We start from the raw sequence: 20,217 nt of genomic DNA, 5'->3' as shown, positions 1-20,217 counted from the left end.
TTATTTTGTATCAAGTAAAATCTTGGTAGCTTGTGTGCCTTTGTGCTATAAACATTAATCTGAGTAGATTTTGTATGTGCATACAACGTGAGTTTTCTTTTTCTTGTAAGGGTAAATGAACAAAACRATATATTGAAGATTGTTAAACAAGCATAACAAAAGTTGCTGGATGAGTATTTGTCACTATTGTGCACACAGATTATTTTATGCAAGGATTTTGGAGACTGATAGGTGGTATATACTGACTTATATGCAGTTATTTACTTATTTAGTAGTTCATGGTTCCATTAGCAAACAGTTGCTCTTTCAGATTTTAGTATTACATTGAGTCATTGGAATTAGATTGTACTTGGCAGATATTTAGATATTTAAGACCTATATCCTATGGTACAAATGTTCCATTGTCAAATCTAGTTGAAGCTATCGTTTATCAAGAAGTATATTAAAAATATTCCACTGTCAGTCTAAATCTAACTTYGTGAAACCAGTAGTATTAGAGCTCAATACAGCAGTATGTCAGTATCTGTGATATTAGTCTCTCTGCTTTCTTCATGGCCAGTCTCATTCAATGCTGTGTGGCTATGCTGTGCCTCTGTGCTCTCCCTTCACTGTCTGTCTGGGACGGTGCTACTGCCGTGATTTCTGTGCTCCAGAAGTTGAACTTCCTCCTTTTTGCTGTGCTGATAGCATTTATCAGAGGGGTAGAACTAAGTTTCAAGCGAGTGTGCACTAAGGGAGGGGCTTGCCCTGACCRTGGGGGCTCAGTATAGTTCTTGAATTCTAAAACCAAGCAAGCAGGTAATCAGATCTCTCTTAGYGAAGGTTGGCTTGGCTCTCTAGTTCTTTTTGTTGCTTTCCTCATTTTAAAAAAAAACTATTTCTGAATCTCAGCATACTAACTTTCATGAAAGTAAGATGCATAAATATTGTTCCACAATTGTATTTTGAGCAGGGGTAAAGAAGAAGAAAACGTTGTGTGGTCCTATTATTAAAGAACCTTTGGGATAGATTTCAGTGAAGTATTTATCAATCCATCTATGGAGGCTGCTCACAACACTCTGCTTATCCACTCTTAGGATCATAGAGATTTGCTGGTCTGTTTTTAATAATTTTTAAAATCCTAAAAAATAAGACACTGAGCACAAGGATGAAGTTCATGTAGTGAGTGTGGTGAATGAGACACCAGTCTCCTTGGTATCCAGTAAATTGCTGAACCTATTGGACATTCTTTTTTTCAAGTAACTGCTAAGTATTTGTTTTTCTTTAWTAAAGTCATACAAAGGACCAGCTAGATACATCCAAGTTCTACCTGAGGATATTTGCTAATGCAAAAGTTTCCAAACYGCTCTATTAGCCTAGTGGTGTATGAGAGTTGCCTGACTGACCAAGTGCCTGCTGTGTGCGTACATACCTGGGAGTAATTGCTGCTGCTGCAGCCTTTGTCAGTGGGAATGCAAAAGGAGAATAAATTTGGGAATCTCTAAAACAGCTTGATTGGGAAAATAGCAACATAAATTTTAAGGCTCTAGTTTATTTTCTTAAAAAAAACTTTCAGAAAATTCTTTCTCAGAATATGCAGATTAATGGAATGAGCTAAAGGGCTAAAACATTACTTTGTGTGTTTTATTTTTAAGCATGATGTAGGGTGTTAATTGACATTTTTATGAATTAATCCAAATATAATCTTTTAACACGGAGTTGCATTCTTTTATTAGTTTGTCCTTCACAAAACAGTGATCTGTTATCTCTGTGGTTTAATGCACTTGATTGTACTTTATTTTTGCAAAGATGAGAGAGAAATGGAAGACTTAATTTTACAGCAGCTAAAAAGGTGTGTTAGACTTCTGCAATATTTCTCAGGGAATAAATAGTTTGTTATTAAACTGCTATTTCATGAAACCTCGGTTTGTCTGAGATGATCATCATGTATTTATATCTGTGTAAAAATATTGTCCAGGTTATTAAAATGAGGCCCAAGTAAAAGCAGAGAAAAAACCTCCAAGCATTAACATTACATACATATTTGCAATTACATCATTTAAACAGCAGTGGCATCACTTGCCACTTATCTTATCTGTAAGAAATCCTAATTACTACAAATTTCCCAACTCTTCGTCAGTGCCTCCAGTAAATACCTTTCATTATTAATTGACCCTTTCTTGCATATAAGCTTGCCTTCTCCCTGTGGCATTTATCAGCTTATTCTGTTCAGTAGATGTCTGATCGTGTTCTGTKTCTCTAATAGCAAAACTGAAAATACACAGGTTGACATTTTTGAATGCCTGTAAACTACAGTTTATGTACAATTTTTTTTTTTATTGAGCTTATTGTATGGTGGTAAGAAGCTTATAATGAGTGTTGCTTGTGTTTGTTTTTAAGTAGATTGGAATATTGACAACATGAAGGGAGGAAACCATTTCATGGATACTTTCTATTATTCTTTGTGCTTTAATTYTCATTTTCAGAACAAGTGGACATAGTCATTGACAAAACACACAAATAGGATCATTACACAGAAATAGAATGACCAATTACTGCTTCAAAGTGATTACTTTTAGTCAAAAATACTAAAAGATATTCTAATTTGTGTATTTTTTGCATTAATAAATGAGCTATCTTCAATGTACATAGGTATTCCACTGAGATGAATTTTAAAGCACTTGTCAAACTTGTAAGGATTTTTTTAAAARAAGAAGAAGAAAGGTCACACATTTTATTGTTAATGGAGGGTGTTGATAGAGACTGTCAACACCCTATGCAGCATTAAGCTGTTGCCTTTGATGTGTAGGCAGCACCTTAGGTCCTCGAGAGCTGTCCTGTAAGTGAGTGTCCATATGTTCAGCCCACTCCATGCTCAGAGATCTTGGGCCAGCATCATCCATATGCTACATCACAGACATATGAGGCCACATGCGTGCCATCTGGATTTCTGTTCGTTTGATCTATCTTGTGGTATGCTCTGTTTACTTTAGCAGAAAAATGTTTTTTTCTGCTATTCAAAATTGTTTGATAATTTGAGGAAAATCTGAGTTTCTAATTCAGTATTTAATTTCATCAGGTGTCTGTTAACAGTTTCTTAAGAAGGGAGAGGAGACAGCAGATTTTCTGGAGCCAAAATGTATTCTAATACTCATGCTAGAAGAGTAAAGCAATGAGTGCTTGAAATAACCTTTATTAGTCAAGAACTCAATTTCCCAATTAYGAAGTTCTTCACCTCTTATATCTGAATGGACTGGGAAGCTTAAGTTACAGGTATATTCCCAAGGGAGTCTGTGGGCACAAATTTGCATTCAAGCAGGTGTTGTGGTTCCAGTGAACTGAACACAGGCTCTTTATTTCATAAAACACTTTCTCTGATCAAAACTGATAATAAATCCTCATTTTGTAAGTTAGAAGACAGAGGTAGTTGAAAGAACAGGTTCCCCACAAAAAAATTAATTTCCTACTCTCAACATCTTCACACTGATAGTTCACAGCCCTGAATCTTTAAGTAYAGATAATTTAATGTTAATGGGCACTTATAGCCCTCACCAAAAGCCTTCTTACTCACAATGTGGCTCTGCTCTCCAAACTGGAATGATATTTAAGGTACCATTTTTAACAAAGATTTTGTTCAGATGAAGTACACCAAACCCATGACAGAGGCGCTGCTCATCCTGGGTGAACAGGCTTGCCAGGACTATTTCTCCATTTTCTTGGAAGATCTGGGATCTCTGGCAGCAGCAAAACCTGCATACGCATACAGGTAACACATTTCAAGGATTGCTGGGGTTTGGGCAGCTCCTGATCAATAATACTATGCTCCTCAATATGTTCCAATTCTGTGTCTGCAGAGCTTCTCTTCTTGCTTCCAAGACTCCCTTCCCCCGTTCTGTTTCTTTTCTAAAGCTTTGGCCAAAGCAGGAATTTTCTTTTCCCAGGACAAAGTACCCTGACATTTTTGTATGGTTTATTTTCCTCAGCTGGCTTCCTTGCAGATTTTTTTTTTCCAGTGATGATTTGCCCCAATGTCTTTTCTGCCTCCAAGAGAGACTTATTCTGGGTTCAGATCTCAGAGCGACAAAACGTCCATGTGCCCTACTGAAACTTCTTGTACACGTGGCACAGCCACAYGACAAATGTCCAAACCATATGCCTTATCATCTTTCGTAGATAGTGCTGGAAGCCTGAGAGCCTCCCCATTGTTTTATCTCTCTCTGGGGGCAGCGTTGGCAAAACGCTGCTTTGGTCCTTGTGACATCTCTCGCCACCTTCTGGCCTGTGGCTGGTGGCTTGCCCGGTGCAAAACAATCTGGAGCATGAATTGCTCCTTGAATCAATCCTTGAATTGCCAGACCTTTGTCCACAGGCATCTGCCACTTTACTGTGTGGAGGAAGCTCCCCTCTTGGCTCTTGTTCTGACAGGCTGAAAGCTCAGAGCTTATGTAACCTGCAGAGCACAATTTAAACATCAAATTGCTAAAGCTCAGTTAAGAGGAAAAAAAATATTTTTGCACATGTGTTCAAAGTCACTATGTGTAAAGCCTGWTCAAGAGAAAGCAGTTAATTTACAAAGATAGTGCCGTAAGCAACAGAAATAGCAGCCCATTGTTTATTTACTACAGCTTTTAGCACACTGGAGGAGTTGTTTGCTGATGGCACTGTCTGTAGTACATGGAGACAAAGTGGGAACTGCAAGTTACCAATCTAAGAACCACCCTCCATTTTCCCAAAGTTGCCATCTTTTTATCTTGAACTGTGAACAAAGCACCATTTCATTTTATGCACACGTTTTACTAGGGAAGAGCTTGCAAAGAACATCAGGGTGCTTGAGAGAAGATTTATGATTTTTAAGAGCTAGCTTTTATGTCCTAGACAAAACAGATCTGTCAAGCTGTTCTAGGTTAACAGCAAAGATCTTTTTTAGGATCAATGGCTCTGGATTCTCTCTAAAAACCAAGATGGAGACTGCCTCTGTTCTGAAGAGTTTTACAGTTGAGTTCCTTGATATTGTGACTAGGTCTTTTTTTCACATTCCCTAAAGATTCCTTAATTTATTAGGAATGAAGCTCTAATTCATCCACTGAAGTAGCTTAGAGATTCAAGACCTACAAAAACAAATGAGGAGTAGGCAGGTGGTGCTGGAAATCCAGGGGTATGTTCTTTGTTGTTGTCAAATGTATACATTATGTGACAAGTCAAATAATGCATTATGTTAAAACATTAAGAATTAAAAGAATGTACATTGCATTTTACACTACTATTGGATTGTTCTTTACAACTGCCTGAAAATATTGTTTGTTGCAAAGTAAATATATAGACTGAATTTGTTCACAAAGTCACCTCCTTTTATTCAAACCAAATATAAGAAAACACTTGGAACAGTGGGTAAAAATGTGGAGAAATAGTTGTGGTTTTGCTTAAAAAAAAATCACATTTTCAGATATCACTTTTCAATAAGTAATGTACAATTGCAATAACACTTTTGGTGTATAAATTTTGTCTAGTTAAATTTATTTCCTACCTTAAAATTCTAATGTCCAGTTTAACACCTGAATTAGTGCATGCTCCTTTACTAGCATCCTTGCCATCAGCTCATTCATCTCATATTGAAGACCCTTTCTTCCACAACAGGAGCTTTTATGCCAAAGCTAAACCTGAAGAAAGGCTTGCTTGCCATAAAGCTTGCCTACTTTCCCCATTGTATCAGTTGGTCTAGTAAAAGATGTCAGCTCTTCCCTGTAAGCTTGGCAAAACCAAGCTGGTAACCCACAAGAGAGGGAAGTCTTCTCACTAGTAGTCAGCTTGGTTCAGCTACAGTTCATCAACATAGTTACAAACCACACCCCACAACCGGCAGAATAATGTTGTTGCCTTATATTGTTTGAATAAGGAATGAAAGTCAAGTCATATATGATTTTACTAGTATTTCTTTTACCCAGTACWGGCCCAGGACCTTTGCCTTGTTTGCAGTGCAGTATCAGAAGTGAACAGGATCGATGCTGTCTGCAGCAGGAATTCACTAGAACTGGTAACTAACACTRTTTGTTTAGCTTGAGTGGGAATTTAAAGGCTAAACAAAACTGTGGCAGCAAGCAGGGCCTAAGTAAGCCTTACCAACACAAACAAATTACTCTTTTCCTGTGGACTGAAGCGATGCCAGTGCACTCGCCTTTTGGGAAGATAGTTTTAGTACAGCAGAGTACTTGCTGTTTACGTTCAGAAGGAGGAGGAGAAAAAAAAAAAGAGGAAATTTGCGTGACTACTATGATCAAATGATTGCAAGTGATAGTATTAGCCCGGTTGATGTAATTGCCTCTGAAAACATGTACCTTCAAGGTAACGTGTAGACGCTGAGCAAACACATACTGCCAGAGCCTTGCTCTGCAGAGAAAACACTGCGTACTCGAGCCATAYTGCGTGGAAGCACCGTTGTGCCGTTACACAGGGCCGAGCTTGGTGCAGCTAAGCTTCCTCAGCGTTGGCTAAGCGCAATTACAGACCRCTGGATCTATGCTTCCAGAGCGAATGCTGCAAAGCTTTCTTCAGTTCACGGAGGCTGGAGGGAATTCTGCGGGCAAAGCCCACRACGTGCCTGTGCGTCGCTGGGGTATTGTGGAAGCATCCCTGTACGCGCGGAGCGCCTCTGGAGCAGGCTGGGCCTTCGCAGGGCGGCAGGCAGCGCGCCTCGGTGGCCGCCTCCCCCACCCCACCTCCGCTCCTCCCCGCCAGCCTCCCGCCGGCCGCGGCGCGGGGCGGGGCCCAACGGCCGCGGGGCGGCGCGAGGTGGCCGCGGCGGCGGCCGTGGAGGAGTACGCGGAGTACCGCAGGTGAGGGCTGCCCGGCGGCGCGGCTCCTGGTGAGGGAAGGACAGCTCCGTATTAGCGAGCGATCTGTTTGCTCTTTTCTGCTTCCCAGACTTGCTTGTGGAATACTAAGGACCCTTATGAATCTTGTGGAGGTGTTCATGCTTGAGACTGCTTTTCTCCAAGGAACGTTTTTTTTTTTTGTTTGTATTTTGCCTTTTTTTTTTAATTGGCCTGAGACAGCTAGGAAACAGAGTCAAGCTTTTGGCATGTACCTCCTTTATAGCTAGCTTCTGAAAGCTCATTTGCTAAATGTCAGCCATCAAGTGAAGCTTGYGAGTGAAACAACACGCCGGTTTCCCATGTTCAGGCCTGTTCGTGCACATGCCTGCACATGTGGGTGCACTTTCTGTGTGGAATAGTGCAAGAGGATAATCTGCCACCTGTATTACTTTTCAAGAAATACAGGCTTTTGTGTATATTTGGTTGTGTGTAAGTACGTGCCGCTTGTGCTCTGATATTTTTGCTAATCTAGTTGAAGAGTTTATCCGAAGCAAAAATAAACATGAACTCAATTGTTATATACTGAAATGTGGTGTTAACTTAGCTTAAGAAATTTAGCTTTAAAAAGCCTTATTAAAGCATCAGAGATGCACGTGCTCGTATTTCTTACATAAGTATTTATACATTGATTCCCAACAGTGAAGATAGATAAGTATCAACTTCACTGATGCATGCAAATGATGATAATATATTGAAATATTATTCTGGTGTTGTACAGCACTGATAATGTACAAATGCACAGAATATGTTAGAATCACTCGTGTTAGATATATTTTCATACACCTAACAAACGATAACTGAAAATTTACGAGCATCACTGAACTAACCTCCAGTTATGTGCTGCAATTAAGTATGAATCATATTTTACAGATTTTTACTTACTCTCTTCAATTGTTTTTGTAAACATAGAATTTGAATGTTGCTCCAATTGAGTCCCAGCTGTCCACTAACTTTGAATTTGAATGTAATGATACTTTAAACTAATGGGCCTGTCAGAAGTGTGGGATACAGCTATAATTAACATAATTTACAGAAACTAACAGAGTCTTCTTGCAAGCTGGAGGATAACTTGGAGGTATTTGTTTCTTTGATAGCAGTTTGTTTCTTACTCCCAGGTGAATATTCTTACTCAGAGTAGACTCAGATTAAATAATTTGATAGAAGTTTGCAGTACAGACGTGTAGATGGGTGAAATGACTGGTCAGAGATCAGGCTGGTTGTACAACTTGTGGTGGCCATGTCTTTTTCTGCAGTATGAAAAGAAGCTTGATAATTTGCTTTGTTTTTGTTTTTTTTCTTTTTTCTTACAACCCCCGTTGAGAGTATTTTCAGACGTCAGAGCAAATTTATTAAAAGCTTTGTTCAAATAATTTGACTAAAATGAGTTATGGCTCCCTTAAATATATGTCTCCAGTTTTTAGCATTGTTTACTCCTTTGCTGTTATGTATTGTTTGTAAAAATAGCTTGAGAAGTCAGCTTTATTTTTTTTAATGATATGCTTATAGAATCGTAGGTGATGATGATGGAGGAAAGCTCTTTACTCCAGAGGAATACGAAGAATACAAAAGAAAAGTATTACCAATTCGATTACAGAACAGGTTGTATGTGAGCTGGAGATCACCAACTGGCATGGACTGTAAACTTGTGGGGCCAGAGACACTGTGCTTTTGTACCCATCGGTAGGATTCTTTTCTTTTCTTTTTTTTCCCTATGGATGTATTTTTAAATTAGAGAAATATAATTTCCAGATATGTTACAGTACAGTATAGGGAAGTTAATATAAGGTCAAAGAATTTTAAAAATTAAGCTTTAAATTATAAGAAAAGTTCTTAAATACAAATATCAAGTTTTTCAAGATCAGTAAAATTTTGTGGTCTTCCGTAAATTCAGCTTAAAATTTAATGTGTGAGCTATTGTAGACCAGAAAGAAACTGATAGTGCTCAGTTTGAAATACATCATCTGTGTTCGTATTATATATGAATGTAAAARCACCTGATGTTGTGAATCTAATTGAACATTAATAATTAATTCTTAAGATAATTAAAGGCACTCCAAGACAGAACTTGTAAGCTAAATTACAAGCCTTTAGGTTAGCCTTGTGATACATACTAACAAAGTTATAAAAGTCATTATTTTTGTCTGTTTTAGATACAAACAACACAAAACGGACTATGAAGTGATTCCAAAAGATCGTCCTATTTGTGTGCCTTGTAGAGTAAGCCGTTGTCAGTGCCAGTCATATCACTATGTTCCTCTGAATGGCACACAGCCCATTCGTTGTAGATGCAAACATTTTGCTGACCAACACAGTGCAGCACCTGGATTTTCCTGTAACTCTTGTAAGTTGCTTATATGGCTGCAGCATTCCTTACAGTAAACCTAACAGGAATAACATTTTAGAGTCTGCATTTAAGGATCTGTATGTGCTGCACTTGTCATTGATGTATATTTTGGCCATTTGTGGAAGGATAAGAAATGGGAAGGAAGATACGGTCTTTGGCTTTGAAAGGTTTAGAAGAGCATTCTTAGTTTCCCAAATTCTTCAAAGGAGCATATGTTTCCTGATTGATTAGGTTAGGAACATATGGAGACCAGCCACCTAAAGTTAGGCAGCACGGAAACACCCTGTTTGCAGTTTGTCACTTCCATTGGTGCATACACATGACTTTTCTACTTGAACTTGGTAGTTGGAGAGAGAAAAGTGTTAATCTCAATTCCTCTATTGTCTAGTTGAATATAATGTTAACATATTTTTATAACTTTTCTCAACTCAATAGGAAGCAGCACTCTGTTCCCAAATAGTGCTATTGTTAACATGCTTAAAAAAAAAAAAAAGCAGATTTCAAATCTATAGGTTGTGTATCCAGAAGTGCAAAGGGTAAAGAGTTTTCAAGCAAAAAGTTTGTGTGGGAAAAATCCTTCTTTGAATTAAGAAGAAACTTTTTGCCTCAGTTGGTCAAGGTTACTGTACTAAAATAGCAGTAATTATTAACCATAGAAATTAAATAATACATAATGTTGKTTTTTTTTGAAACTTTGAGTTACATAAGCTGAAGTTTTTTTGTTAGCGTGCTCTACTATTAGTAAATTTCTTTCATGAAGTCTCTCATACAGAAAAATAATAAACAGCTTTTGTTGGATGAAAAGAGAATAATATCCAACAGAATAATACATAAAATATGACAGCCTTTCAAAAATTTGCTCTAAGTGGTTTATGAGAGAGTCTTAAATGTGTAGTTGGATGATTCAAATGGAACCCATAGAACACACTGTTTTTAATAATCATTTACATTATGCATAGCAATTTTTCTAGTGTTTCTCAAAATACCTGACACTTGAGGGCTGCAAAGCCTATATAGAGGAATGCCAGGACTCACTTCACTTCTGGAATTGTATCATTTTAGTCTACTGGTATTAGTCTAACTCAGTGTTGTGTTAGTCTAATGGAATAAGTAAATTAGAGATGTAATATTTCTATAATCGATGTGATATTGCAGTTTCACTATATATATTGTATGTACTCTGCAAAATGAACTGTAACAAGGAGCTGGAAGCAGGTCACAGATTGGTAGTATAAAGTAATTTGAATAATGAAACTTGCAAAACCAATTCCTCAATTTCTTGTTAACATCATTGCTCCAGTAGGGCTCTGATGATGTTTTAGTCTTGCCTGTAGTTGGGACAGATGTATCACTTCACTCTGTTTCTGAATGTCTCATTTTTATAACTGTATCAATTGTATCTGGTGGCTATATATCCTTAAAATAATCTGAAAGCCAGTCTAATGGTACTGCTATGTCAAACCCATTTTGTTGTTACCACAGTCACTGTTAACTACCAGGATCATTTTGCTAATTTTTAAGATGTCTATGTTATGTGATTTTTTTCATAAATGGGGATTAGAAACAATCTGGCCTTAAAGCATTAACACTTGTTATAGATTTGGAGGTAATCCTGACAGAATTCTGATAGCTTATCTTCTCTAGCCAATGACAGTTTTTTTTTTTTTTTTTTGTTGTTTTGATTTTTGGAGTGAGGGGATGAAAAGAGAAGGGTGTTACTAATGACAACAGATACAAGTTGCAATGTAGGAAATTCTGATCAGATACTGTGAAAGAAGTGCTTACCCTGAGGCAAGTCAGATGTTGGAATAGGCTATTCAGAGATGCTGTGGAATTTGCATCCTTGAAGATATTCTGAACTCGTCTGGATGAGACCTTTAGCATCCCTCTCTAATTTTGCTCTACTTCTAGCAAGGAGTTGGACCAGATTACCTCCAGAGGTCCCTTCTAACTTTTAATTATTTCATGATTCTGTTTTTTCCATAATGCCAACATCACTTTGAGAGACGCGTATAATAATTTCAGAGTTCCTCTCTCAGGACTTCTGTATGAACCAAAGAGGAAAATCAGCAAAAGTTAAAAGGAAGTTGTAACACTGAATAATAAAATGAGAGAGTCTTGAATGTTAGGATGTTTCCAGGTTCAAGAGTTCATACACAAGTATTTTGGTTTTGTATCCTCCCCCTCATTGTATTTGAAGATCAATTAGTATTCTTGCTTTAAAGAGAAGGCAATAACAGCAGGAACTTGAAGGAAAGAACTTATTTTTTTTGAGTTAGATGTTGAATCCTCATGTCAAACTTGCAAAATGATTTGCAATTTTGAAGGGTCAGATCTTGTCACTGATTGACAGAACCATTCAGCATCCCAGATACACCAGTCCTCCTGCTGGTTACTGTACAGGTACTGTGTGCTGCTGTGACTCATCTGATTCTTTGCCTGTTTTGTGAAATAACTAGAGTAATTTGGCATGAAAGATGAGAGATAACTATTGTTGTCAGTCCCTAAAGCAGTGGATTTTACTCACAAGTTGTTAGCTAAACGGCCTCTACCTTGTTGATTTTCCTTGATCAAATGTGAGAACAAAATATATAATCATTACAATAGCTGGTCCCACCGCAGGACTGATTCCAAGAATAGAATTCAGATTTGTAGTTCCCATGATCAAATCCCTACATTCATCCTTTCTCTTGTCTTACAAAGCATTTTCATACCACAGTGAAAAACACTATAAAAGGCTCCAGCAATGACAGCTGATTGCTTTGCCAGAGTCACACATGAATTTCCAACTAGGAAGCTGACTAGATGCTTTTGTAGTGCAAGATCTTTGTAGTTCTTGACACGATCAATTTAGGGAAACAACTTTGTCAGCTGTGAAGTATATATTTCATTATTATCTCATTCATAATACTTATTTATGTTTTAATTAGGTTCCAAATGCTTGGGATTTCATAGTAGCTTTACCTGTGGATGTGGTCAGCCAACATATGCCCATGAAACAGTAGTAGAAACTAAAGAGGAGCGATTAGCCCAAAGAAGGCCTGTGGGGCAGGATGTTCCTTATGCTGCTATGGGAGGATTGACTGGTTTTAGTTCACTAGCAGAAGGCTACATGAGACTTGATGACAGTGGAATAGGTAAGTGTGGTTGACCTGGGATGAAATTTCAATTCTCAGGCTAGGTATTTTTGAAAAATAATAATCTAACATAGACTTTAAAAGTTGGGAGGCAAACTGGGTCAATGGGAGCAGGACTTAAAAACACAGACTTTTTTTTTATTATTTTATTTTCTGAGATCCTATGGTCTGAAGAAATGACTGTGGCTGTCTTATCCAACTTGCTGGAGCAAATTCTTCAAAAAACTGTTTTGTTGATAATTCAGGTATTAAGCCTAGTAGCTTCTGGTTGAATTGCTCCAGAGTTGGAAAGAACTGTATAATTTCTGTGTTTTTCTTAATACATCCAATTTATACCTATGTTAATCCTTCTACCCTAATACTGCCCTGAGATTTCTTTGATTATACAGCTCCTACATTTTTTTCAGAATTCATGGATTCTAGGATTCTATTTTTCCTCCTTCTGTGGTAAGTACAAGTCACATAGTTTATTCTTAGATGCAGAACTCTGCAGTAAGGTACACTAAAATGCATGCTGCCTTATAGTACCTATCTACCAAATAGTCGAGGTTGCTCTGTATAACTGATACACCCTTTTTGTTTACCATTCAACAATTTTGTATGCCATCTGCAAACTTCACTGGGAGTATTTTTTTATAGGTCACAACACTGGGCCAAAAACTGGTTCCCTGCAGAAACTTCCTGGGAATAATCACAGTTGATAATTGCTCCGTATAGGAATTAAATTTTGTTGTGTCGTCCCATTTTTTTCATTACTGATTTCAAGTTTGCTGTTTAGCAAGCTTAGATATGATTTTTTTTTCCAGTGTAAGGYACATTTTAACTGGAATTTGAAAATGATTTCTTAAGTAAACTCTCAATTAATAACTGTTAAGCATTTAAAAAGAAAAGAAAGAGGTCATTTGTAAAACTTTGTCGTCTGCATTAGTGGGTCTTGATACCTCTGCTGCTCTATGGTTCTGTGTCATGTAGTAATGAACTGATTTTATCCTGAAATACTGTTTATTATTGCTGTGTGCTCATTTTATTATCTCTTATTAAAACTAGTTTCCTTGACCTGTCTGAAGTTCAGAAACTGTAGCATAGCAATTGTAAATAAAGAATCAGATTTTTTTCATTTCTTTTGAAGCCATCCTCTGAAATGTTTTTCTTAACTCAGATTTATTTGGTCTGCACTCGGTGTTATTGATTTGAATCGGTAACCTTGTTTTGACCCCATCATGTATGTTTTAAATACATTTTGTGAAGCTAAGTATTGCTTTCGATCAACTTATTTTTCTAATAGGGGCTCCTTCCACTGAATTTTTAGAAACTCCTCTTGCCAACATGGATCATCCATTCCTAAGAGCATTTGAAAGACCTTCTACTTCTGCTCAAACCAGCTCACCGATAACAGGTGGTGTATTAGTATCGTTTTATTATGATGAATATATCATATAAAATTAGTATTTTCATTTATGAATTAAAGGATATTTAAGGGTAAAATCAAGTTGAAAATTAAAATGAATATTGAAGCCTAGTTATCTAAAAAGTTAGGATAACATTTCTGCACTTCAGGTGCTTAAAATAACTGTTCTATTATTGCTTGTTATTTTGGTAATGGTATGCTTTTTAGCTTAAATAAATTTTTTCCTTGCATTTGATACTGTCATCATCAATAGTATCACTTATTCATTGGATCATTTTTTAGATTTTTTTATTCCTACTAAAAGCTCAACATAACTAAATCCATAGTACATATATGTACACACACACACGCACACACACGTATCTATATATATAATGTATGCACACGCACATATGTATGCTTGTGCACACACTCTCATTACAATCCTGTGAAACTACCTGCTGTCAGAAAGTCTTTTCAGCATGTAATTAAGGGTCAGTTATACTTGTTTCATTTTATATCCCTCATTTAGTATAACTATTTAGCAATTAACATTACTGATGATCTCCTCCAAGGCTAATTGTGTTAATTATGAGCCTATACTCTTTAGTCCTAATTATTAGAGTTTATTACTTGCCTTTAATGTGTTTTACTACATCTGGTGTGAGTTCTCATTTTTAATGTATTTTTCCAAATGTAAAACATAACAAATGGAATAGTGAGTAACATTTATATGAATGTTCTTTTCCTTCAGGTGGTTCTAATGCTACAATGCAAGTATCTCCTGAAAGGCGTTCAGAAGATGATGACATGGCTTATTTTGAAAAACGTTATCAGGAAAGGGCAAGTCATTGCGTTTATTGCTTGATGATTTATTGCATGGCTAAGAAAGATAAACATATGATTCAAGTGGCCCATAAATGCATTGTATTATTTCTTTTCTTCCTGAGAAAACACTAGCATCTTAAAATGAAATTTGCAATACAATTATATGGTATCGTAGGATTTTAGAGGCCAGTCATGTCTGGCGTAGTATTTGCCTTATCTGGGTAGATTTTTATTAAGTTAAATTTCCATTACAGTAAAACAAAATATTTTACTATGTGACAAAAACTCAAACAAAATAGACTCTCAGAAAATTCCCTTTAACATGTATGTTTGCTGCCCTTATACACAAAACTTTATCATGCTCTTTTGTTTAGGAAGATCTGCACTGGGCTAAATTTGGTGCTTCTTTCTTGGACGATCAGGATCACCATCTTAGAAGTACCTCCTCCACTCTGTCGATTTTACTGATTAAATGCCCTACAATGTGCATTATTTAGGATGAAATAGCTCTTTTTTTCCCCACATTTTGCTTAGCTTCACCATCTCAGCTGGAAGTATGTCTTCACTATTAATGAATTGCAAGGCAATATTGCACAACTAACCCGGTTATAAAAGCTTGAAGTGACAATAGGTTGCAAATACAGTATCAGTTTATAGTGTGTGTGGTGGAAGCGTTACTATTAAATCCAAATTACTTWTCTTTTTTCCTCAAAGATTTTATTTTCTTTGCAAATGGTAGGAATTTCAGATACTCACATCAAGCCTCCAAATATGGAAAAAATTTTAAATAATTGCTGTGTAGATCAACAACAGGATTGCTGAACAATGTATTCATCTGTAGGTGTCCAAATCAGAAGAGGAGCCTTACTTCCTTCTGACACTGTTTTATAGCAAAAAAAAACCATTTTATAACATTCCTTTTTTCCTTGCATATTTGATGTGTATAAGATATCTTATGATGTGAATCCTTTTTATGTAGTTGCTGTAAATAGTATTTTGTTGACTTACCTAATGATACTTGAACTGTTGCTTCTAAATTAACAGTTATATTATTCTTGTTTGACTTTAAACTACATCGCGCTACAAGATGGCAGAATTAAATGTATGTATATTGGTAGACCATACTGTGCTGTAAGAACTTTTTGTGTAGAAAAACCTTTTTAAAAGGAAGGAATGATTTTGTGGGTCAGCAAGTAGCACTGAGATGTAGGTTTAGTATCTATCTCAGGAACAAGTTTCCATTGTGAATGCTAGTTAGTCTAACTGTATCTGTTACACATCTGTAATAAAACTTCTTTAGTTTTCATTGACATAAAGATAGAATCAGGAACATCTGTGAAGCACTTTGGCCTTGAGGGTTGCATAAATTGCTAAACTGTCATTATCAGAGATAAAGGCAGCCCTGGCCTGAATAAGGGAGGAGCTGCAGAGATATGCAGGTGTTCTTTTGTCACATAATACACAAGTGAGCACTGCTAGACTGGGCTAAGAAGGATCTGTAGCACACTCTATCCCATAAGTCACTGATAAATTTGTGATTGGTTATAGGTGGTCAACATTGCAGTATTAGTCTACTTACAAATTAATACTTGAACCATTGTTATATCTTTGTTTGTTACAGCTGAAAAAGGAGAAGGCTGCTAAACAGAAAGAGAAAAGCCCAGTGCAGTCAAAGAAGCCATGAGATTAATGAAAACGTTATTATATAGCAGAGTACTATTTATCATTATATTGAAGTGTATTTCTCAATGTAATTGTTTGCATACTTTCATTTCTTCATTTCTTTATTCCACTCAATAAATTCTGTATTCTACAGAACTATTATTTAAGCTCTGAAAGTCTAAGTGTACATTTAAGTGTTACAGTTTAATAGGGCAAGTAAATACTTTATGAAACAAATGTCATAAAAATCCAATAGGGCATAAAGTCCTTACTGATCTTGTTCATGTGTTTTTACTTGGTGGGGTTTGTTATTTTTATTAACATTGACATTTCAATCTTTTCTTTAAATCTTTTTTTTTCCTGTTGGCTTCATCTCCTTTGCATGAAATTCAAACATACCTTCATTCTGTCTCACTTCTGCAGGCTTTGTTCTTGCCAACATGTAATTTTTTTTTTTTTTTTACACTTGACATTCTGTATGCTGATAACCTCATTTCTATGCATAGTTATTACCTATTAGTATGCTTTATCCCAAACCTCTTTAACAGTACTGTCCTCCATATCCTGTTTGGCACTGTTCATAGCAGTGATTGCCTAGTTCTATTACACTAAATTTTTGAGCACATTATGTAGAAATTGAAATACTATTTATTGCACATAAAGAAACAATCATACATCCCGTTTGATATAAACTTCTTTACCTAATGGAGTCTTTTGTATCATGTCCAGTCTAACGCAGTCTGTGAGTCCCTCAAGACATGCTGCAGAGCTCTGAATATGCACAAAGAAAATTAAAGAACCTCTCATCTTGAGGGACTCACAGTGTGTATTGAATTGGACATGATAAAAAAGAAAGGTAGTGGAGAGAAAAATGTAAACTTTGGTAAATTTACATGGTGTTTTATATCTGGGAAGCAGCATGGAAAGAACTTAGTGCAGAATACCTGGCTGAGGCTCCAATGTGGGTGGAAGTAGGGGGGCAAAAGCAGACGCAGAGTTAACTTTGCTGGGCTCCCTTGAAAATGCACAGAGAGGTGTAAGCCAATTTGCCCTTAAAAATACTTGAAGATGCCTCTAGATTCAAGACTTTCCAGGTGGTTGGTGTGTACTGTGCCTTTAGAGCAAGAGCTGGGAGAAGCTCGCAAAGCTTTGCTTCCTGTCATAGACACTGATGCCACTGGGATACCTGCATGTGCCTGAGAGGCAGAGGAAATGATGCAGAGTTGAATGAATTGGGAAGGAAAGTTTTGGGGAGTCTAAGAGTCACAGAGAGACGCATAGAGGTGGCTGGAATCTGAGTGAGGAAGAGATACAGGCTAGTCTGCCCAAATTAAAATGTGAATAAATGTTATTCACCTCCTTACTTTGATATTGCTAATAACAGTATAACTAAATCAGAGGGGTTAATCCGTTACCTTAAATTAAATGCCAAACTGTCTACTGAATGTTTAAAATGTACTTTTACCATTAAAATCTACCCTATTACATAGTGCTTTAATAAATAAAAACATTAATTTGAGCTCCCTCCACTGGTTTTAATAAGCAATTGTTGCTATAGATCCACACATTACTCTCAGAAGTAAATAGGGATTTCAGAACAAGATCACAACAAACTGAAAAATGTAAATAATGTTTGTAAATAAAAATACATGAAAATAATTTGATTATATTCCTCAACGAGATTATTACAAACCAAATAGGAACAGTTTATTCTAATAATTTTATGGCTCCCTTTCTTCCCTGAGACCCCCTTCCTCCCCATGGCTGCATTCATTAGGAAAGGCAGTTCCAGAAATGTATGTGGTACCTTGCAGCAAAATATTGTTATAGTCAGGGACCATAGTAGTTTCTTCTTTCAGTTTACAAACAATTTATATTTTTGGGTTTTTTTTACACTGATAACACTTTTATTTTTGGGAAATAAAATTTCAATAAAAGCACAGTAAGTTGAGTTAATCAAGTACATGCTTGTCAGTTACATTTGCTGTGCCAAATTCAGTGTTATTAAACTATACCTTGTTAAGAACTGTTTTTATCAAAGTTTTGTGCTTAATTTTATTTAAAGTTTCCATTTGTATGATACTTGAAATGAATGTAACTTTTTTTTTTTTTTTTTTTTTTAATGATGCTTCCTAAGCTGAAAAAATGTGAGACCATAAAAATACCAAGTACATTAGATGTTGCTTGGGAGTTCTGACCACTTTTCACTTCTGTTGATGAGCTTTTAAGTAAAAATTAAACTCAGTTTATTACTAGAAGGTGTACATGCATACTTCTTGGTACACACGTATCTTTTGCAGAATTTTTAGTATGTATACAATTTACATGAAAATACAGGTGCAAAATATTTCAGACTTTTGCTTGCTCTAAAAAGTTGAGATTATTGTCTAAAGTAAAATTTGCCTATGTAACTGAAATGACCCTTATTTAAAGTAACCAAACAAATTATAAAAAAAAAAATTCATGATCAAAATTGCAACCTTAGCAGAGACAAGATGCTATGTTTGCCGTTAACTGCAATCACTAAATAAAGCGTTCAGTTTAAGATGGACCTGTTGATGGTTTTTTTTTCCTAAGAGAAGTTGTGAACTTTGAACATAGAACAGAGAAGAACATACAACACAAGAGAGAAGTTATCAGTTCATCTGTATGATTTATGTGCGGGCATGTATCTGTCCTGTCATTCAGCTAGACACATTAACCATTTCTGACTGTAATCCAAAGGGCTCTGGCACGTGAGAAATCGCATATTGTGTAACTGTAAGTCTTAGGCAACACTTAAGTCCTTTACATTTTAAAATAGTTGGCCTTCATATCAATATTTTGTTATTATAGTTATATGCTTTGTGTGTGGAACACKGTTGTTTTGCTAATTTTAATCATCCTGTGAAAGGGTGTATATGTAATACAGGCATTTACAGTAGAGAACTGATGATTAATCCTAAATGAAGGGTAAGGGGAGCGTTCTGATTTTATGCTTCTCTGATACCAAATATAAAATGCATGTGTCTCTTTCTCAGGTTTGGAAAGATGGGAAATGTGTGAATTCACACCCAGTAGTGATATCAGTTCAGAATTACTTTGTCAAGTTGTCAGTATCTTTAAAGCATGCTATGCATATTGAAAGGTTTGCAGGTCTTTAGAGTCTGTAGTGGTAATTTTGTTATAGCCATCGAGGTCTAGAAGGTAAGACAATAATAGGTAATTTTTTATTAATTCATAAAATATAACTAAAAAAATAAACAAGTTTTCCAGTCTAAAAGACTCTACTGCTTCTTTTTAATAAAAGATACTACTCCTGTCTGGAAGCCTACTGTGGTTTTAGAGTCCTTAGCATTTGTCTTCTGGTAAAATAACTGGTTGCTTGGGCAGAGAGCATTTGGTCGGACCGCAGCAGGAGTTAYGTTAAACTGCTTTCAGTTCTAATTTTGCTTTAGCTGTAAATGTGCTGTAGTGTTATTAAATAAAAGAGCACCATCTAGTATTATAATTTCAAAAGCTGGAAGAAATGTACATAAGCAGGGTCTGAGCGAATGACCCACTTTAACCCGTTGGCGCGAAGACGCGAGGACAGTGCCCTCGCCGTGCCGCAGCGCCGACGGCCTAGGGAAAGACGCACGCTGCGAGGCTGCAGGCAGAGCCTGCGTGGGCAGCGACCTGGCTTATTGCCGAAATGATCTTACTAGGGAAGGTCCCAAACTACAACATCAGCAGGTCACTCGTGCACTCGGCTCGYGCCCCGGGAGCACGGTGAGGGGCGGCGCGCTGCTGCGGGGTGCAGCCCGAGCACGGCGTCCCCCGGCCTGGGCCTCCCGATATTAAGTAATAACCCGCAATCCCGCCCCGCTGGAGGAGCCGGGCTCCCGCCGCAGACGCCGCCGGCGCTCCCGCCGGGCGCCCCGCGTCGCCCCCCGGCCGCGGCCTGCGCCGCCCTGCGGCGGGAGCGCGGGGCGCATGCGCAGGGCGGGAGCGCGGCAGCGGCGCGAGCACGTGCGGCCGAGGCGCGCGGCC

General features: G+C 37.2%; 1 protein-coding gene across 1 annotated transcript; it reads left to right on the top strand.

Moving 5' to 3' along the window:
* Positions 1-6,507: 6,507 nt before the first annotated feature.
* FAM221A (family with sequence similarity 221 member A) lies at positions 6,508-16,459 on the top strand. Its single transcript, XM_085307627.1, has 7 exons — positions 6,508-6,809; positions 8,355-8,528; positions 8,999-9,189; positions 12,123-12,329; positions 13,615-13,725; positions 14,471-14,559; positions 16,166-16,459. The coding sequence occupies exons 1-7, from the start codon at positions 6,508-6,510 to the stop codon at positions 16,226-16,228; spliced, it is 1,137 nt and encodes a 378-aa protein (XP_085163753.1). The 3' UTR covers positions 16,229-16,459.
* The last annotated feature ends 3,758 nt before the right edge of the window (positions 16,460-20,217 follow it).

Source organism: Rhea americana, unplaced genomic scaffold, assembly GCF_003343005.1.
Source record: "Rhea americana isolate MKP2758 unplaced genomic scaffold, rheAme1 scaffold_26, whole genome shotgun sequence".
Taxonomy (NCBI): Eukaryota; Metazoa; Chordata; class Aves; order Rheiformes; family Rheidae; genus Rhea; species Rhea americana.
The sequence above is the reverse complement of the archived record's forward strand: the minus strand, read 5'-3'. Positions and strand labels throughout refer to the sequence as shown.